The sequence below is a fragment of the Petaurus breviceps genome, unplaced genomic scaffold, assembly GCF_028583685.1.
Source record: "Petaurus breviceps papuanus isolate PSGF00001 unplaced genomic scaffold, PetGlider_PUasm1.0 90849, whole genome shotgun sequence".
NCBI classification, from domain to species: Eukaryota; Metazoa; Chordata; class Mammalia; order Diprotodontia; family Petauridae; genus Petaurus; species Petaurus breviceps.
In genome coordinates, this window is record NW_027187361.1 from 4,557,402 (window position 1) to 4,577,126 (window position 19,725).

At 39.7% G+C, this 19,725-nt stretch overlaps 2 protein-coding genes across 8 annotated transcripts in view; one reads left to right on the forward strand and one right to left on the reverse strand.

Moving 5' to 3' along the window:
- STS (steroid sulfatase) overlaps positions 1–19,505 on the reverse strand; it is a 192,910-nt gene extending 173,405 nt beyond the window's left edge. Inside the window, exons 1-2 of one of the 7 annotated variants that reach the window (XM_069072823.1) lie at positions 17,782–18,186; positions 12,617–12,755 (exon numbers count right to left, since the gene is read on the reverse strand). In XM_069072823.1, coding sequence (XP_068928924.1) covers positions 12,617–12,627 — 11 coding nt within the window. In that variant the 5' untranslated portion in view covers positions 12,628–12,755; positions 17,782–18,186. Of the gene's footprint in view, positions 1–5,295; positions 5,429–12,616; positions 12,756–17,781; positions 18,187–18,684; positions 18,780–19,068 lie in introns of those variants that run through there. The other 6 variants (XM_069072818.1, XM_069072826.1, XM_069072820.1 and 3 more) reach the window with 6 other exon arrangements.
- Positions 18,540–19,725, forward strand: part of PUDP (pseudouridine 5'-phosphatase) — a 186,107-nt gene continuing 184,921 nt past the window's right edge. Inside the window, exon 1 of the mRNA XM_069072827.1 lies at positions 18,540–18,715. Coding sequence (XP_068928928.1) covers positions 18,628–18,715 — 88 coding nt within the window. The 5' untranslated portion in view covers positions 18,540–18,627. The remainder of the gene's footprint in view (positions 18,716–19,725) is intronic.

Here is a 19,725-nt window from a genome sequence, read left to right on the forward strand (position 1 = left end):
AGATGCTGTGACTATGAGGAAGTACAAGGATATATGTTCACAATTGTAGGGGGGAAGTGAATTTCAAAATCTTTGTTTGCTGCTTTACTCACAATGGGTTAAAAAGTTAAAATTTCCTGTTGCTATTATAAGCAAGGACAGGACTGGGAACAAGAATGACAACCATAAAGAGCCAAGAACTCAAGAAATTTGATTTCAATCTCAGTTTAGTTGCCAACCACCTTAGGCAATTCATTTAAAATTAGAAGGCTGCCTACTTTGCCTCACATACAAAAGAATCAGAATTACAATTGAAGACAAAGGAAGCAGTTTAGTCTTTTTGAAGTGAAGGGATTCTTCTACAGAGAGAACCAGAGGATGGAGACACCTACAAAAGATCAAAGTTGCATTGCAGAGGCTGGGAGGAAGGAGAGAGGGGGAAGCTCAAAGTGTCTTTTACCACCCCAACCTTTCTATAACCCAAGGCAGGTCTTGCTTTTTCAATCAATTTGTCTAGGAATCCTTAAAGAGACCCCACCAGTGAAAAGGAAGGCAGGGTATCACAGGTCTTCATGATCTTTCCCCAGCTTTTCTTACACAAAACCTCCTATTTCCCTTAGAAGGAAATAGTCTTACATATTTACATAACCTCTGAATATGACAACTCTTCCACAATTCTGCAATCTAATTCTGTTTGTCTTTCTTAGACCAAACTAACACTGACACTAAATAAATATTTTAGTGTTAAAAAATGAAAAGTGAAGAAAAGTCAGAGTTTTAAATTGATGAATTTAGTAATCATTGTAACTTTGACATGGATGTTATCAGAAGCAGATATGTAATATAAAGATAATCAAAGTGATACTGCATTGATGCTGTCCTCTCCTTAGGATTTGACTACTCATTTTTCAAGTGTCTAAAGTCAAGGTGGCTTATGTACTGATCCCACCCAGTCCTTCCCCGGCTAAATCTGAGCATTTTCTTCATTTCCCTCTGAAGAAAAAAATCATTATTCCACTTACCTTCCAATGAATACACTGATGGGAGGAAATAGAAGTCACAGGATGGAACATATGAATAGATTATAATCTATACTTCTGGAAGGAGTACTCATATTGATGAGAACAGAGAGTAATAGTATCCAAAACTTAGGGGAGTGATAGCTGTGTTGAGTTATGTCCTGATCATATGATATCTGGGTTTAGTCTTTTAATTGTGTTCTAAGCTTACATTATGTGTTCAGTTCTGGTTGATGAATTGGGGAGGGTCCGGAAGTGAGGCCAGGAAGGTGACAGACTTGAATAGCATGCCAAATTAGGCTTAATTAAAGGAACAGGCGATGTTTAGCTTGAAGGGGAGAAGACAGAGTTGACATCATAGTTTTCTTTAAGTAGTAGTCAATAAAGGCTATTGAGTGAAAGAAGAGATAGACTTATTCTCCTCAGTCCTAGAGGTCAGAACTAGAAGCAATGACTGAAAGTTAAAAGACAAATTTAAACATGGCATAAGGAAAATCTGACAATAAGAAAAGCAGATTCCTCCTTTACCAAGGCCCTCAAAGAAAGACGGGTTGATCCCTTGGTGGGAATGAGGTAGAGGGGACTTTTGGTTAGAAACAGCTTAAACTCTATGAGTTCTCTCTTAATTCAGTGATTCCCTACTCAAGTTCTGTAAAAGAGTGAAGTGAAAGACGTAGTAAGATTGAGGGAATCAAGGAACATTAAAGCAAAAAAAAAAGAGAAAAATCACCGTCCCCAAATCATGTGGAAATGCGATTACTCAAGCGTGTGGGGGAGGCTGAAATAAAGGTTTTAAATGTGTTAATGTTATAAGAGACATGGCAGTACTGAGATACACATCTGTGAGATGAGATGGAGAGCACCAAGGGTATTGTATATAGGATGACCTATGGCAGGTAAAAAGTAGAGAAAGACACTTTACTTAGAGTGTCTCAGATAAGGGAGGGAGAAACTGAGGAGGACAAAGAGCTAGATGATTTAACACAGGTAGGAGAGATGCAGGGAAAGCCAGAAGCACATTAACTAACCAGAAGCAAACCAGACACAAATTCCTAGAAAGCTGGAAGCTCCTGCTTCTTTGACAATCTTCAGAAGCACACAAAAGGTGGAAGGCAAAACAGCTTAAAAAATAGATGCGAGTCAGAATTCAATAGTAGATAGAACCTTTTGATTGGGGAGGAAGTGGTGCTGGAGAGAACAACATTAAAAGTGCACAGTGGGGAGGAAATAGCGTTTAGGTCCCCATTCCAAGCTTTCCAAATTTCTTCCACAAACAAGACAAAATAGCACCTTAGGGTGAATGTAAAGTGGCAAAAAATAAACAAGAGTTGGGGTAGCACAGTGTTCCAGGGATAACTGGAGAAAACCAGAGGAAAGAGCCTGGGACCTTTGGCCTAGAGTAAAAGGCAAACACCTCCAAGCCAACTCCACTGAAACCACAAACAAGCCCTGGGGCAGCTGGGTTAGGAGATCGCAAAAGTCACAGAAATTCTCAACTCTGATAGAATGAGGGGTCTGACAGCAGAGGAGGAAAAGATTGATGGACCCTTTGCAATTAGGACACCAGACACACTCCTGGGCTATATCTGACAGTGAGAAGCTAACATACTTTGAGTGGTGGCAGTAGGGATACTGCTGGCTGTTCCTCCTTATAGGAGAAATGAATTCCTGGTTTTCGGCTTCAGGTCAGACAGGAGAACTGAAGGTTACGGCACTGGCACTGGAGGGTCCAAAGGAAACAAGAATGTTTCTAGCACAGAGTGGCTGGGGTATCTAGCTGTGGCTTGGAGGAGAGGAATGCCTAGGTTGGGCCTCAGATAAGGCTCATAAAATCATGGAAAGCTCATGGGGAAGCCTTCTGTTTGGTTACTGACTTGCACTGGCTTGGCCTTCAATCCTTCAAATTAAACATTTTAGGGTTTAGTCTTTTAATTGCGTTAAGTCTGTGTTTCAGGAAGTTTTCCCCAAACATTCCAGCAATAATAAGTAACTTGCTCAAGGTTACACAGCCAGTTATTTCTGGGTGGGTGCTAAGTATCTGAGCTGGGATTCGATCCCAGGTCATCCCAACTCTGGGGCCAGCGCTCTTACTCACTGAGCCACCTGGCCACCCCTAATACTATCCTTAATCATACTTTCCCCACCTAAAACAGTCTTCTAGTTACTGTTTTTATTCTTTCCTCTGGTACTTATATCAAGTATTTAAAGAATACCTCATTTTTCCTTGAAGAGAAGATTTTTCATTGGAAGAATTCCCTAAAAACAAAAGTTGGTGTAGTAGATCTGATCTAATTATCTTCTCCACCTTTTTCCCCACCCCCTTAAACTGCTTCATTCAAATGTTAAGGAATACTAAAATGTTTCTTGTAATGTAAATAAACCAGTCTTTACTTTTGTTTTCTTGTATACCTCTCTGTATTGATAGCTTTAGTTGTTATGCCAAGGCCTTAGAACACAGGAATGTAATGCTGTTTCTAGATGTTGAGCATAGAGTTACAATAAATACTGTACTTAGTAAGGCTTATTTTGCCAAGCATTATTAGTGTTTTTAGTGGGGTAAGAAAAGCCTATGGTAAAAGACTGTACAAGGGAATGAACGATATTTCTTTCAACCTAAGTGAAATCTTAAAGAGTTCAGAAATGCACTTTCATAGCCATACCCAAGATGATATGATCCTATATGTAGATAGTACTGCAAAGAGCACAGAAAGTAGGACTAAGAGAATATCTTAGTTCTTCACTGTAGTTTACAACAACTTAAATGGAACAACTACAATTCAGTGGGATTTTCTAAAAGGCTGTGAGGACAACTATTGTCTCTCTCTTTGAAAAAGCAGAAGAGATTCTATTCTTTTTGGAAATGTTGGGTAAGGTAAATTCTAGAAAATGTTTGGGGGTGATGGTTATATCAAACTGCTGTGGAAAGCCAAAGGTGTTTTGTTTCATATTTTTAACAATGAATAAAAACATCTTTCCTGACAGCAGAAACTTTTTTCCCCAACAAAAAATAGACCCTCACTGCTTTTAGCACTTTTGTAGATTACAGTTTAAGCTACTGGAAAACACCAAGAATCTTAAACAACAGAGCAAGAAACTATCAGGTTCTCAAAAGAAACTGAAGATAGCATTTTATGTACATATGTAATGTGTGTGATATGTATATATGTATACATATATACCATATGTGTATACATACACATTTATATTATACACAAATATCTTTCCCAAAAATCCTAAAGGTTTTTTTGTTAATTCTACTTATTTTTAAACCCATTTATTAATTATAACAAATAAAACGCCCTTCTCAAGAAGACAAATAATCAATCAGTAAACATTCGTTAAGCTCCTGTTATGTGCCAGATATTGTGCTAAGTGCTGGCACCAAAAACAAAAACGTGTCTATACTCTTCAATTAGCTCATTTTTTTGTTGTTTTATTTTCACCTTCTTGGGTTTAAATTCAAGATAGTATTTCTCACTTAAGGAACAGGACTTGACATTTAAAATGAAAGGAATATAACAAATTCTAATAAAAAATAGAACTAATAATCAGTTGCAGTGGAAACTTTTTCTCTGTTGAACTGTTTGCTACTTAGAGGAAATAATTGCAAACTTGGGAGAAAATATCACTGATACTTCATTTCACCAAACTGAGAGGAAATATACTGTTTGGTTTACTTTAAACTGAGTGAATTTTATTTTCAGTCTACATACAGTAAAACATGTTTTTTTTTTCTTATTTTCCTTCTAAGTTTCCAATTCCTAGTGTGACCAACTGTCTCTTAGAGGGAAGCCTTAACTATTGGAAGTCATTGTAATGCTATGGTAGGTGATGTTTAGCAGTCACCCCAAAAGATATGAAAAGGAGAAATCAAGTACTAAATAGTAATAAAGATTTAAAAAGAAACAAAAAAGCCCCAATAAAACATTTTAAATGTACATAAAAAATAAGAAAATCAGAATCTTAACAGAAACTGCACTAATTTTTTCATATTGAGTAAAATAAGGTGTACGTTTACCCCCCCCAAAAAAATCCAAACTATGTTACAGTAGCTCATGATTTCATTTGAAATCTTTTTTGTTCTTTATATCTGGAAATGTTTAGGTTTGTTGAATGATAAGTTCTTAACAACAATGACAAAAATAAAGAACACTTAATGAAAAAAAAAATAGGAAAGCAGAAACCATGACAAATCTTCCACCTCAGCAGAATTTAGTATAACTATTCCTTAAAAGCCAATTCTATGTCACAGTTTGTCTCCATATAATATAGCAGTACAGAAACAAATCAAACTCACCACTTCTAATGAAGCTTTCAGGCAGTATCTCTGGTTATGATCCACAGAGGTCCTATGTACCTTTGTCTAAGGATCTCAAGGAGCTTTACAAATATAATTATACCGGACAACACCCTAGTCAAAATCTTACCGTGTTATGAATGATCATTTGGCAGCCTAGGAATCTATAATGGAGTCACCATTAGCAATAAAATAATTACCTTATTATAATTGGAGAATCTATCATAAAAAAGTTATTTAACTGAATATATTTTTCCACTTGGTCTTCCCCCATTCTCCACATGCTTCAGATATAAATCAGAGTGGACCTGCATTGCCTAAAAGAATAAGACCATAGCAGGGATGGTATATATTAGTTCTGAATACATAACTGCAAAAGGTTATGCCTTGTGGCAAAATGAAATAGTATAAATAAGGTTTTTCTTCTTAAAACATCCAATTTGTACAACAAGTTTTAAAAGTTTAATTAGCATCTATTCTATAGGACAAACCAGTACACAGAGTATTTATGAAGAACATGGCTATTACAGCACAGGAGTCACCTGGAAAACTATAGCTAATTACTTCACTGGCATATTTATTTTTTTCATTTAACTTTCAACTAAAATAAATATGATTAAGTATTAGTGGACAAAGGAGAGAGTAGGAATCTAAAGACCAACTGTGAAGGTTTACGTTTGTGTTTATCTTTTTTAGAGTTGTACCCACGGACCTTCTATACCTGTTGATTATCTGTGTGTAATAGCCACCCACAAAAGGCCTGAAGGAATTCATTCTATCTGTCAACATCTTGCGTTTACAAATGATTAACAAACTTATGATACATCTCCTTCAAGGCTACCAGTAAGTGTGATGGGTGGTTTGCTGGGAGGTGACATACTATGTAAATCCATGTATGAGGAGGAGGAGATGATTTTTAAAAGGTAGAATGAAATTGGAGAGAAAAGAGCTTCCTTTTCAGATTTTTGTTTGTATATCTGGGTGGAGAACCTGTGGCCTTCAAGTCCCACGTAGCCCTCAGTCAGAAGGCTGCACCCAAGGACCTAGAAAGCCACGTGTGGCCTTGAGGCCACAGGCTCCCCACCCCTATATACTATAAATAAATTAGAAAGGGTCCAGTAATTGATTGTTGATCTGTTCTATCTGTTATCTAAGGATTATCAAGTATGGTGAGCCTCTTCACCCTGTTGCCACAACCATTCCCCCATCAAACAAATTAAGTCTTACAGAGATTGGGACTTGTGTAGGTGGTCTCAATGCCAGATCAGTAAATCACCCATCCTTGAAGTATTGAGAGAGATAAGTGATAAGATCTGATTCTGAGTGATCATTTTCAAGATTCCTTTAGCATTAATTTATTCAACAACATTCAATGAGCATCTATTAAGCATCTTTTTTTTTTTCAGGCACTGGTGATACAGAGACAAAAACAAGAGAGTGCTTGCCCTCCAAGAATTAGAACCTTTTTGGGGGGATAGGGGACGGAGGGACAGTATATGTAAATAAAAATAAATACAAACTCTATGCTAATTTTGGGAAGAGGCACTAATAATTGGGCAGGGCTTTCCATAGGAGGGTGACATTTCAGCTAAGCTTTGAAGTAAGCCACAATATAATATTGCTTAACTTCTTTTAAATGTACATGTACTGCATTGGACATGCAGTAAAATCATACCATTTGGAGTGTTCTAATGCAACTATATAAAATAATTTTCAAATACAGAATCTTCATTTCAACTTAATTTATTTCAACACAAGTGTTGTATTTGAGTTAACCCAACTACATGGAACCCTTCAAGCACTGAAGTACCATTGTAAATCAAGACAAGAATCATCAAAGAAATTTTTATATAGCAGTTTATATAGGTGTCTGTACCAAAAACATGCTGGAGTGAATGCCTTTAGATCACATAACCAAGGAGGCCAGTCTTAGACATGAAATAAGATTAGGTAAAAAATAACAAGAAGCCTATTATACTGACTGCTTTAAAGTTTAAAAGGTGAAGATGGAGAGAAAACTTAAAAGTTATTGGCTAAAATGATGTATGGAAATTTAATTTGTCATTTTCAGTCGTTATGCTTTTCCTACATTCTGTCAGCAGCAATACTGTCTTTTTACTCAACATATAAAAAATAGAACTCATGTCCTTACTCTACCCTTTGTAACTTCCCTTTGTTCAGGGTACCTACCACCTGTCATCCAGGTTTGCAGCCTCTGGAGTCAATCTTTACTCCTTGCCAAGTCCTGTCAATTCCATCATCTCTGCAATTTGTCCTCTTCTTCTTCTTCTTCACAGGGCTCTCATTCTAGTTCTGTTTATGACCTCTCACTTCTTTTCTGGTCTATGTAATAGCCTCTTAATTGGTCTTCCTACCTCAACTCTTTCCGGTCCCCAATTTATATTCCATATATTATGTTTCAACTGCCAATGATCCCTTTAAAGCATAGGTCTGACCATGCCATTACCTTGCTTGGAAAACTCCAGTAAATCCCTATTACCTTGAGGATAAAATACAAATTCCTGTTTGGCATTTAAAGATTTTTCAACACATAGCTCTGGCCTACCTTTCCAGGATTATGACATATTACTCTCCTTGACATTCTTCACAATCCAACCAAACTGACATACTAGCTGTTCCTCAAACACACATTTCATCTCCAATGTCCATGCCTTTGTACAGATTGTCACCCATTCTTGGAATGTACTGTAGCCCCTCCTTATTTCTGCTCTTAAATTCTTAGGTTCTTTCAAAGCTCCGTTCATATTTCACCTCCTGTAGAAGGTCTTTCCTGATTCCTCCCAGGTGCAAATAATGCCTTCCCCTCACCTCTGAAATAATTTTCTATTTATTTGTATATATTTTGTATTATTATTGTGAGTTTGCTGTTCACTCCCAGTAAAATGTGTGCTCTTTGAGAGTGGGACCTATTTTTCTTTTAATCCCCAGCCTGGTACGTGTTAGGTGTTTAATAAATGACTATTAATCTCTCTCATTTTCCCTCACTGAACAGGTGTGTGTGTGTGTGTGTGTGTGTGTTGAATGTCTGAAGACACATAAACACATACACACACAATCCAATACCTGATTTCTTTTTATACTTTTGGGGGATAATAATTTATTGCTAAGCTTTATCTGCCATATCATAACAGTATTTAATGATTTGAATAGTTAAAGCTTAAGCTATGAGATAGTTGGTTATGCTAGGAATTGGAGTTCAATTCTTTTTTTAAAGGACTTTTTTGGAGATAGAACAATTGTTTTTTTTATTTTAATTATGTATGTATATACACATTGTATATGTGTATAATACAATGATTACAATATATACATATATATATATTTATGTGTGTGTGTTTGAAGTTATAGCTTTAATGGATAGGGACTAGATAGCGTGATAGGGACTAAACCTATCATTCCATTGGTATTGGGAACTCCTGAAAAAGAAAACTTTCTACCAGTGCAAGTAGGTACCATTTCTGCAACTTACAGACTTAGAAAATTGCAAAAGAGAGCACTGAGAGATGCGATAACCAGGGACACAAAGCAAGCATCAGAGGTAGATCTTGAATGAGAGGTAGCATTGTGTACTGCAGAGGAATAAAGAACTGGCTTTATTTACTGCCACAGAAAATTACTACCTGTGTGACTCTGAGCAAGTCACTTAATCCCTCTATGTATCTGTTTCTTCATCTTTAGTGGACTATGTAAGTGTCCTTCCATCTCTAACCCCATGATCATATGTATTCCTGGTCTTAAGACTAACTCTCTCTTCACTAAACCACATCTCATACTGGAAGGGAGCATGATGAAGTAGAAAGATCTTTCAATCCATCAATTGGGGAATGGCTGAACAAGTTGTGGTATACGCATGTTATGGAATATTATTGCGCTATAAGAAACGGGGAGCAGGCGGTCTTCATATTTACCTGGAGAGGCTTAAAAGAACTGATGCTGAGTGAGAAGAGTAGAACCAGGAGGAATTTGTACACAATTACAGACACAACGTATGTGTGATGACCAACTTTGATAGACTGGACTCTTCTCAACAATGCAGGGATATAAGTCAATCCCAAAAGACGCATGATGGAGAGAAAAACGTGCATCCAGAGAAAGAACTAGAAAGAACTAAATTTATATCCAGGTGGAAGCAAATACCTGATCTTTTTCGTTCTCTTATTTGATTTTATGTCCTCTATACCATTTTTCATCCCAGCGGGTACAATCCATCCTTATAACCTGACCATTGTATAATGTGAAAGTATCTACAGATCCTATACTTGATTATAAGACGCCATGGGGGGGAGGGGAGGGAGGGGGACAAAATGTGAAATTCAAGGAATTGTGGAATTGAATCCTGTAAACTAAAAGGAAACAAACAAATTAATAAATTAAAGAATTAATAAAAAAAAAGAAAGAAAGATCATTCAATTTGGAGTCAAAGAGCTTGGGTTCAGATCTCAGTTCTTTCACTTTCTACCTATGTTGCCTTCAACTGTAAAAAAATCCTAAAAATAAATAAATAAATAAAGTGTTTGGACTAGATGACCTTTAAAGGAACTTCTAGGTTGATATCTTCAATGTTAAAAACAAACTGACTTTTGAAAATAACGTGGTAGTGTACTATAACAGGGAATTGGCCATAGATGTTAACATACCTTTGACTACATCAGGCCACTCTTTAAGTAGATTTATGCAAGTGAGGTTATATATATATATTTTTTTATAATTGTAATTCATTATAAATAGATATAATAAAAATACATTTTAAATATCAGCATGCCCTTAAAAGTTAAAACCGTATTTTGTGCATTTATATGGATTATTGATTGTACTTAACTTACTATAAAGTTCTCAAGTCAGTTCATTTGCTTATTTGTCTAAAAGCACCTTAGTATTAGGAAATTGCAGAACTTTCAACTATCCCAAATTGTGCTCTCTCTCTCTCTCTCTCTCTCTCTCTCTCTCTCTCACACACACACACACACACACACACACACACACACACACACACCCACCCATATTTTAAATACCAATATTCTTCTAGTGATGTTAGATGTTCATTAAACCTACCACCTTGAGGAATCATAGAAATACAGGAGACATAAATAAACTATTATATGTTACACAGACTTTAGGGTAACAAACTCATAAAATGTATTATTTAGGAAATGTGCAATTAAAAAAAAGTGGTAAGGAGGGAATAACAGATGGTGTCACACAAGGGAATGTGACAAAGACCTAAAGACCATTGTGTGGAGTGGCTCTCTGTGAAGTGTTCAGGTGAGAACATGGACAGAAATAGCACAGGATGGACTGAAATCTGCATTCTCAGAGGGACTACCCATAATGGAACCCACTAAAATACTGAGATTCAATTAAGCATTTCAGTGTAAATTTAATAAAAATGTAATGTATAAGGAAATGCAAGCTCCTAGAGGGCCGACTTTTTTTCCTCCTTGTATCCCTAACATTTAGCACAATGCCTGCCTGGCACGTGGTAGGCAAATAATGCTTACTGAATCCTTGCTGCAAACTTTTCTTTCAGGGAATATTATCAGCTAGATAACTGAATACTAAGTAATATTCTCATAATGTAAACATTACTTTCTGTGAGTTATAACCAGTTTTTCAGTATTGAATTAAGATTTTTGGTTCACAAGTTTACAGTTTTATTTCTTTGGGGGGGGGGGGTTTGGAGGGCAGTTGGGGTTAAGCCACTTGCCCAAGGTCACATGGATAGTGTTAAGTGTCTGAGGCTGGATTTGAACTCAGGTCCTCCTGACTCCAGAGCCTGTGCTCTATTCATTGTGCCACCTAGCTGTTTTCTAGACTAATGCTTTGATACCCTATCCTCTTCCCTAAAATTTCAGAACTGGAGCAGATATTGGAGACTATCCACATTATAATTTTCATTTCACAGATTAGGAACTTGATGCCTGTAGAGGTTAAGTGATTGCCCAAAGTTACAGGTAGTAGTTGTGTAAGCTGGACCTAAAGCCCCGGATCTCGGGGCTGCTGCTCCCATGCTCTTTCCAGCATATGATGTGGAATATTGAGGCTTAACATTCTAAATAATTTGAAAAAGTGATATATCCCGATCATCTTTTATCTGTCCAAATTTTCATTATTCTTGATTTCTTTCCTCATGAGATATTGGTTAATAAATCACTTATCTATTCACGTAATAGACCTAATGGGACTCTCCCAAGGGAGTTAATTTAATCTTTTAGAGAAACTGGATAGTCAATGACTAAGGCTTACTTTTACACTGGAATAGAGAGGAATTAAGAAGGGTGGAAAAAAAACACAACCTTTTGGGATCTTACACACAGAAATACAAATAGCAGTTCACATTTATAAAGGGCATTGAGTTTTACAGAGCATTTTCCTCAAGATAACACTGTGAAGTAGGTAGGCTAAGATTTTTAAAATTTTTTTGCCTTTTGGAGGGGGGAAGTTTGGGCAACTGGGGTTAAGTAACTTGCTGAAGGTTACACGGCTAGTAGGTATTAAGTGTAGGAGTCTGGATTTGAACTCAGGTCCTCCTGACTCCAGGGCCGGTGCTCTATTTACTGTGCCACCTAGCCACCCCTAAGATTTTTTTTTTAAAGATGAAGAAAGACAAGTTCAACTTGGTTAAATGACTTGCCCATATGGCAAGTTTGAGCTGGAGATCAAACAAAGGAGTTCTGATAACGCACCTAGAGCTTCTTCTAAGCTGCCAAGGCCATTTCTAAAATTCCAACATTTTCAGCCAGGGCAAGAAAAATAGGTCACAATTAACACTACTTGTAACTACAGACAACTCAAGGAAGCCCAGAATAGATCATAGTATCATAGATTTAGAGCTATAAAAAGTCATTAAGACCATACAGAGTTTAAATCCATCATTTTACAGATTAGCAATTGAGGTCCAAAAAGTTTGAATGACACTCCAGATGAATCTTAGGAGTAGGATTTGAACCCAAGTTTCCAAATCAGCATGCCTTCCATGGCACTTTTATAAACTTTAAATTTATATAATAGCAAAATATATCATTAAGTGATATGCAGACTTTATTTGTTTTAACTTAAGACTTTTTAAAAGTCAGTTTTGAGTCATATAATTTCTCTTTTTCAAAATCACTTTCATAGTTATCTTTAGCATATCCAAATAGTGAAAAATACTAAAGAACATAAAGTAATAATGATTAGACGGCACTACCCATAGGACAATTATAATGAATCACAGGATCAACTTGAGCCAATCACCTATCAATAATAATTCTTATACCATTCACTTTGCACAGACTGGTCCAATAACTATTTGAGTACTTACCAGAATATCATAAGGTTCCAGTAATGGATCACACACAATTCTAAAGTCTTTCAGATGAAAGGCAGTCAATTAAAAATGAATATCATATATAGTGAGGGTTATGAACAATCCACCAATGGTACTGTGCACTGGAAAAGATCTAGGACAGTAGAAATAGTGAGTATGGTATATGGATGCACATTTGCTGCAAAATGATGCAGAAAACATTTCGAGTTGCAATACGCACTGATCGATCAACTTCTGTGGGATCTATTTTAAAGGGGTTTTATATTTCAGAGAGTGCTAAGGAGAAGGCGAGAGGAACATAGAGAGAGAGGAAAACATTTGAAGAAACAGATGAAGAGAGAAAAAAAGTAGAAGGTAAAGAAGCAAAGACGGAAGGGGAAATAAAGAGACAGAACACGTAAGAAAAGGGAAAGAAAAGACTAGGAAGGGTTGGGAGAATATGAAGGCAGAAGGAAAAGAAACCTTTTTCACTATCAGGGCCAGAAATTAGATACTAGATGGTACATCCCCCTAACTTCCAGTACCATCTCTCTCAAACTCTCAGTTGCAGAGATTTAGAAACTAAAAAGTCCTAGTTTTCATGGGGCCAGGCAGCTTTCACTGCTCTAAGTTCTCCTTACTAAATCTGCCCCTGAGAATTTTTATCCAGCAAGAAAGAAGGTTATTAATTGGGAATTGAAATGCTTCTTCCCCAAATGATCTGCTCCACCTACACCTGTGTTCATTGGCTAGGGCTTGCAGGTACTCAGTGGTCAAAGAAAGTGTCATCTTGTGGTGTCCTCAGCCTGAAAGGTTCTAGGACTCTCCTGAGGTTGTTAATGTTGAAAAAGAAATCCAAGGTCACTGTAGGTTTCTGATATTGTGAAGCCCATAGGACCACAGCTACTGAGCTAGAATGGACCTCAGAAGCCATCTAGTCCAGCCCCCTTTCTTTACAGATGAGGAAACTGAAGCACATGGAGGATAAGTAAGTGATCACAGTCACAAAGGTGCTAAGTGTCTATAAGCAGGATTTGAATACATGTCCTCTTGATTCCAGACTCTTTCTACTATATCACATACCCTCCTGGCTGAGGAAAAATGCCTGAGGTTGTAAAGCGCTGAATATTTCTGAGGTATATCAGGTATGCCAATTACTTTGGTGTGGGGATACCAGTTTGAACCAGGATTGTGGGTGTATGGACTAACTGGTGAGTCAATCAATTATCTAAAACATAATAGATATAAACAGATGACAAAGGCTGTAAGATTGTGTAGGCTAAATACTAGGTGAATAAGATAGCTATGTGCTGTAGGATTTCAGAGGAGAGAGAAATCTGTATGCATCAGGAGATCTTCACAAACGAAATGGGTCTTAAGCTGTGTTTTAAAGGATGGACTGGTGAGGGGGATATAATATAGGATGGTATGGAATAAAACAACAGCGCAAGGATAAGAAAGCAAGACACTTGTAAGACAGAAAGCAAGATTTACATTTATGTGACATTTGAAGGGTTGCAAATAACTTTATATAACATTTTAATTTATCCTCATAACCTTGTGAATGATACAGGAAAGTTCAGTGTCCAAGGAAAAATAGTATAAAGGGTATTCAAGGAAAAAGAGTATAAAGAAGAGAAGAGGTAATAAACAGTGCCATAGACTTCAAAGAAACCACAACATCACAGATTTTTGAGATGGAAGGAGGCTTAGAGGGCATTTAGTTCAATGCTCTCATTTTACAGATCAAATCAAGCGCTCCAAGTGACAAAAATATAAAGTAGCAGAGAGCTAGACTCTGAACTCCATTCCTCTGACTGCATATATCTAGTGGGGTTTTTTTTTTTTCCTCTGTACCACAAGGATAAAGATTGAAAAGAAAAGGTCATTAGATTGACAATTAAGGCATCATTGGCTACCACAGAGAGGGAAAAATAATAGTTTAATCTTTCTGAACTTTATTTTCTTCATCTGTAAAATGGGAGCATTGAACCAAATATCCTCTAAGGAAACTTCTAACTCAATATCTATTATCCTGTGGTCTCTCATGTTTTCTTCTGGATTTGCCCTTGTCCCTTGGTTTAGGGATCACTGATCTTTCCTGGTTCTCTTTGTATTTGTCTTCTCAGGTTCATCTTTACCTTCCTGCTCTACTAAGCAAAGTAGAAGAGCATGAAGTCAGATTATAGGAGATTTTAACAATTAATGGAAGACATGAGCATAGACTACTCTTTCTAGAAGTTTAGCAGCAAACTGGAGGAATAATAACAGGTAATATTTACATAGTAATTTATATCATCTTACGGGGTTCTTCACAACCTTGTGAATGCCATAATCAACAAAAGTTTTATTAAGCACCTCCTATATGTCAAATACTGAAGATAAAATTACCAAGGTCGCCATAATATGCTTACAAATAATTTCCATTCTAATTAGGAGCTAGCTTGAGGGGATGGTAGGACAGAAAGTTTTTGTTGTTTGTCCTTGTTTCTGTTTATTTTCATTCTCCTTTGTTTTTGTTCTTGTTTTTAAGACTAAAGACCAGGATATGTCTGTAGATTGGAAAAGGACTAGCCAAGAGAGAAAGAATGAAGATTCTTTTTTTTGAAGGGGTGAGTTGGGGTATGTATGGATCATTTGTGAAATGGCACATAGTCCTGAAGGAGACCAGAGGTAATGAATTCAAGAGGATAACTGCAGGGTTTCAAATTGGTGGGTAGGAGGTCATCTCGTTCTCTAAGGCTGGGAGATCTAAGGAGATGATAAGTGAGAATATCAACGTGTTGAAATGTACAGGAGGGAGATATGAGGGTCATGACATAAAACTTCAAATTTTTCCCCCATAAACTAGAAAGCTTGGAATTCAACGAAAGAAAATGGTCTAGGATGTAGTGAGGGGTTCTGGGAAAGACGAGAGGTTTGGGGACACCTGCAGTAAGAAGACAGGGAATCAATTTGTAGTGTGCATCTAGTATTGGTTAGAGAACATGAACCAGCAGTGGCCCTAGTCAACTGTTTCAGGCCTTCTTTTGGAAAATATGGATGGTTGAGTAAGAATGGATAAAACAGGTGGTCAGAGATTATTGATTCTGTAACATCAAACCAGAAATACCTAATCCCTCCAATATCCATCTTCTAGCAGTCTGGGGTCTCTGACTTTAGCTTCTGGCAAGCCACGTCACTTTCTTCAGTTTCTGTTTAACAGTCTTTGGTTCTAGAATTCTGTGGGGCAAAAGATTCAGGGATAGAGGACAGTACCTAGTTGACAGAGCTTATTACGGTCAAATTGCAAAGGGAGAAGAATAAATTCTATGAGGAAAACAGAACTAGATTGAGAGGCTAGAGGCCCCACTAAGGGCAATGAGCATGTTCAGCAGGAATGAGGAAAGGAATGGAAGAGGCAGGGCAGAGAGTGTACCTTGGTGGGGAAATTTGGGTTCAAGACCTTGGAGGTTTTGGCTGTTAACTGCTAGATGCAATCACCCTACTGAGGTGGGATGGTGTTAGAGAGCAAAGATGGCGGCCATGGGATCTGAGGAAGATCTCTAAAATGCCGTCTGACCCTATGATTCTCATTTATCTCAAGTGCAGTTGGCATTTTTATCATTTCAAACCATCGTTCTTGACCCTGATTACATTCTTTAAATATAATGAACTTCTTGCTCCTTCCCCAAGTGCTACTCATCAAAATAAAGATGTAACAACATTACAAGGGTGATAAAGCACAAGCATCTTCTGGCACTATCAAGCATGCCAGCTGACTGCTATACGTATCTATGACTTTACAGTGGTCCTTGAAATGACATCAAGGACCTGGGAGAAGAAAGAGCTGTAGCAGAACAATGTTTTCCTTTCCAAACATCAGTCACCACAATCTGAGGAAACAGTAGCACTCAAGCTACAGCTGTGGTTTAAATTTTGAGTCCTGGTTATTCCCTTTTCTCTTACAAGGACATGGCTTTTACCTGGCAATTGAGCAACACAGATGTGATACTGTTGCCATGGGAAACATTCCCTAATCTCTGTACAAATGTTTTATGGTTTCAGGAAGATTTTTAATTCAAATTCTTTTAGGATGCTATAGTCATGGCACACCATGATTTCCAAAGAACTGAAAAATGAGGATCATCAATGAAGAGACATTTAGTGGGTGTAAATAGGATAAAATGAATTATTAAAAATGACAAAGTTAAACCAAAGTGGAAAATGTCATCGAATAAATACACGAGTGGGGAAAGATGGGCTTGTCCTGTGGTGAGGGATGACTGACAAGCAGGCTGTGTATTCCAATGATATGCTTGAGCAATCAAGAGAAAGTGAGGAAGGCACTTAGCATGTTGACATGGTGGACATGGTGGAGTCAAATAGGATGGTTGGGCATGGGAGCTGTATCACTGGAAGAAAGGCCCACATAGATGAAATCACTAAGAATCTGACTATGCTTAGACCCAAAATATGCATTTTAATAATTCAGTAATATCAATATTTTTCAACAATGTAATTTACAATACACTACTGACAAACAGGAATAGTTAAGTGGCATGCATCATAAATCTTAACACTGTTTTTTTCAAATTTATTACTCTGTTAGGGTCAATTATTTTTCTTTGTTGTTAAAAAGCTTTCCTTCAAGGAATTATTCATGCATACTATTGTCTTGCGCTTTTATTTAAAGGATTCTCAGTTATGCATGCACTCCTCTGAAAAAATGATGTCACAAAAACCTAATCATGACAGACTGCCTCTGGTATTAACTACCCATCTATATGTGGATGTATGTAAAACCCCACTTAAAAAAAAACACACACACACACAAAACACAAAACAGAAACACAGTGCAAGCACATTACTGTATTTTACAGCTAGGCCAACATTGTGCTTTTCCTGATACATTAAAAAAGGTGGAAGGAGAAGAAACACTGGAATAGAAAACAACAGATGAAATGTGATTAGGGCTTTAAAAGGTAATGCGGTTATAACAGGCTTATTTTTTTTTAATTGCAGCAAAAGATGGCACCACATACAATAAATCTCCCTTGACCACAGAAATCTGAATTGCAGTTCTCTAACATTAAACGCTTCATTAGTGTATTTTCTTCCCCTAATCATCTGTTCTCTGATTTTATTTGATTCCATTTATTAAAAAAAATGCACTATGGAAAAAAAAATGTCAGCCTTACTTGACACTCATGATGAAGCCTGGTACAGAAGACAGGAGTGCGGGAGACTTCAGATCTGTCTTCAATAAATCATATCTAAAATAACCCAGACGTTTCCTCCTTGCCACCCAAACCAGCCCGGACTATGCCCATGCCCCACTGGCTGGCCGCAGAGCACGCCATGATTCCAGCTTGAGGCTCCACTTCTGGTTTTAGTAACAGCCGGGAGCCAGGCAGGGTGCCAAAAAAAAAAAAAAAACCCAAAAGAAGAAGCAAGTGGCACCTGAATGTAGCCTCAGGCGATCTGATCTTTAGCTTAGGAAAACCAGCTCCTTCCCAAGGCTACTCGTCCAAGGTGGCAAATGCCATCAGCCAGAAGCCAGTCTGGAGGTCATGTGACACTGCCCGCCCTCGGAGAGCGCTCCTCAGCCTCCCACCAGGACCCCTAGCATCTTCCTCTTCGGCCCTTCCCCCCTCCCCGCAGCTCCAGCACAGGCAATGAATGGAGCGGTGCGAAAACGCCTCCGTGGGGACTCGCTCTGAGCATGCTCCGCAGCTCCGGGATCTAGGCAGGAAACACAGGCACCGCACACACCCACGTTAGCGCGCGCCCGTCCTCCCGCTAGCTCGCTCGCGCCCCTCCCGTCAACCCCGCCCTTCCCCCCGCCACCCCCAGACGCAGAGGTGGGGGCGGGGAGGCGGCAAGGGCTTCCCAGGGCGCGTGCGCGTGCAGGGAGCCTCTGGGGCCCCGGACAGTGTTTCGGGCCCAACCCCCCCCCCCCCCCCACCCTCCTCCTCCCCCTCCCGGCAGCGAACTCGAGCTCTCAGCCGCTCAGGGCCTCGCGACCGACCGACGCCCGGGGCACCATGGCCTCGCGGGCTCCCGGCCTGGCTCCTGCGCCTCTGCTGCGGCCGGTCACCCACCTGCTCTTTGACATGGATGGCCTCCTCCTGGGTGTGTAACTGCGGGCCGTCTCCCGCCCCGGCTGCGGCGCCGCGGGCTTTCCCTCTCCGGCTGCCTGGAGGGGGAGGGGGCCGAGGCAGGAGGGAGGGGGAGGGGGGGGCCGCCCCGGGGGTGGACTCTGGGGCTCGGCGCGGGCGGGGGAGGAGCAGGAGACCCTCCGCGCTCCCCCCCGCCCCCACCCCCGGGTGCGTTACCCGTGGAAACCCCCCACGTGCGAGGAAGCGCGCTCCCCTCTGCCCCGCCCCGATCGCAGCCGGGCCGGGCGGGAGGGGGCCTGAGCCGCAGGACGTGCTTGGGTCCGTGAGCCCCGCAGCCCCCCATCCCAAGGGACCCCCAAAACGCACCTCCCTTCCAGTTACCAGAAGTGCCCTGTCTGGGGAGCTGCGTGTGTCCACTCAGTCACCCACGAGGACTAAGTGACCGCTGGCGCGTGCCTCGCGGGGCGCTCACGGTCTCACCTGGCAGCAGAGGAGGAAACTGAGGCAGACACCGCCAGAAAGCCGCAGGCGGGATCGGAATAATACCGAGAGCCCGCGCCCTCGTCATCCCAGCTGCCCCACGGGTGACGATTGTGAGGGTAGCAGCGCGCGCTGTGCCTGGCATTGTGCCAAGCCCGGGACCAGGACTCTCCGCGCAGGCCCAGCGCACAGGGGAGTTCAATGACTTGTGCAGAGCCACCCAGATACAGTGTCTGAGGCCACATTAGAACTCGGGTCTGCCTGGCTCCACAAAATGACCTCGGACGTGTTAAGATTCCATAAACCATGCTGTCAGTCTTTAGTCAGCTTTACAGCCGGAAGGCGTCCCAAAAGTCTTAGTGCGTGGTCTTTAGTCAGCTTTACAGCCGGAAGGCGTCCCAAAAGTCTTAGTGCGTGGTCTTTAGTCAGCTTTACAGCCGGGAGGCGTCCCAAAAGTCTTAGTGCGTGGTCTTTAGTCAGCTTCACAGCCGGGAGGCGTCCCAAAAGTCTTAGTGCGTGGTCTTTAGTCAGCTTCACAGCCGG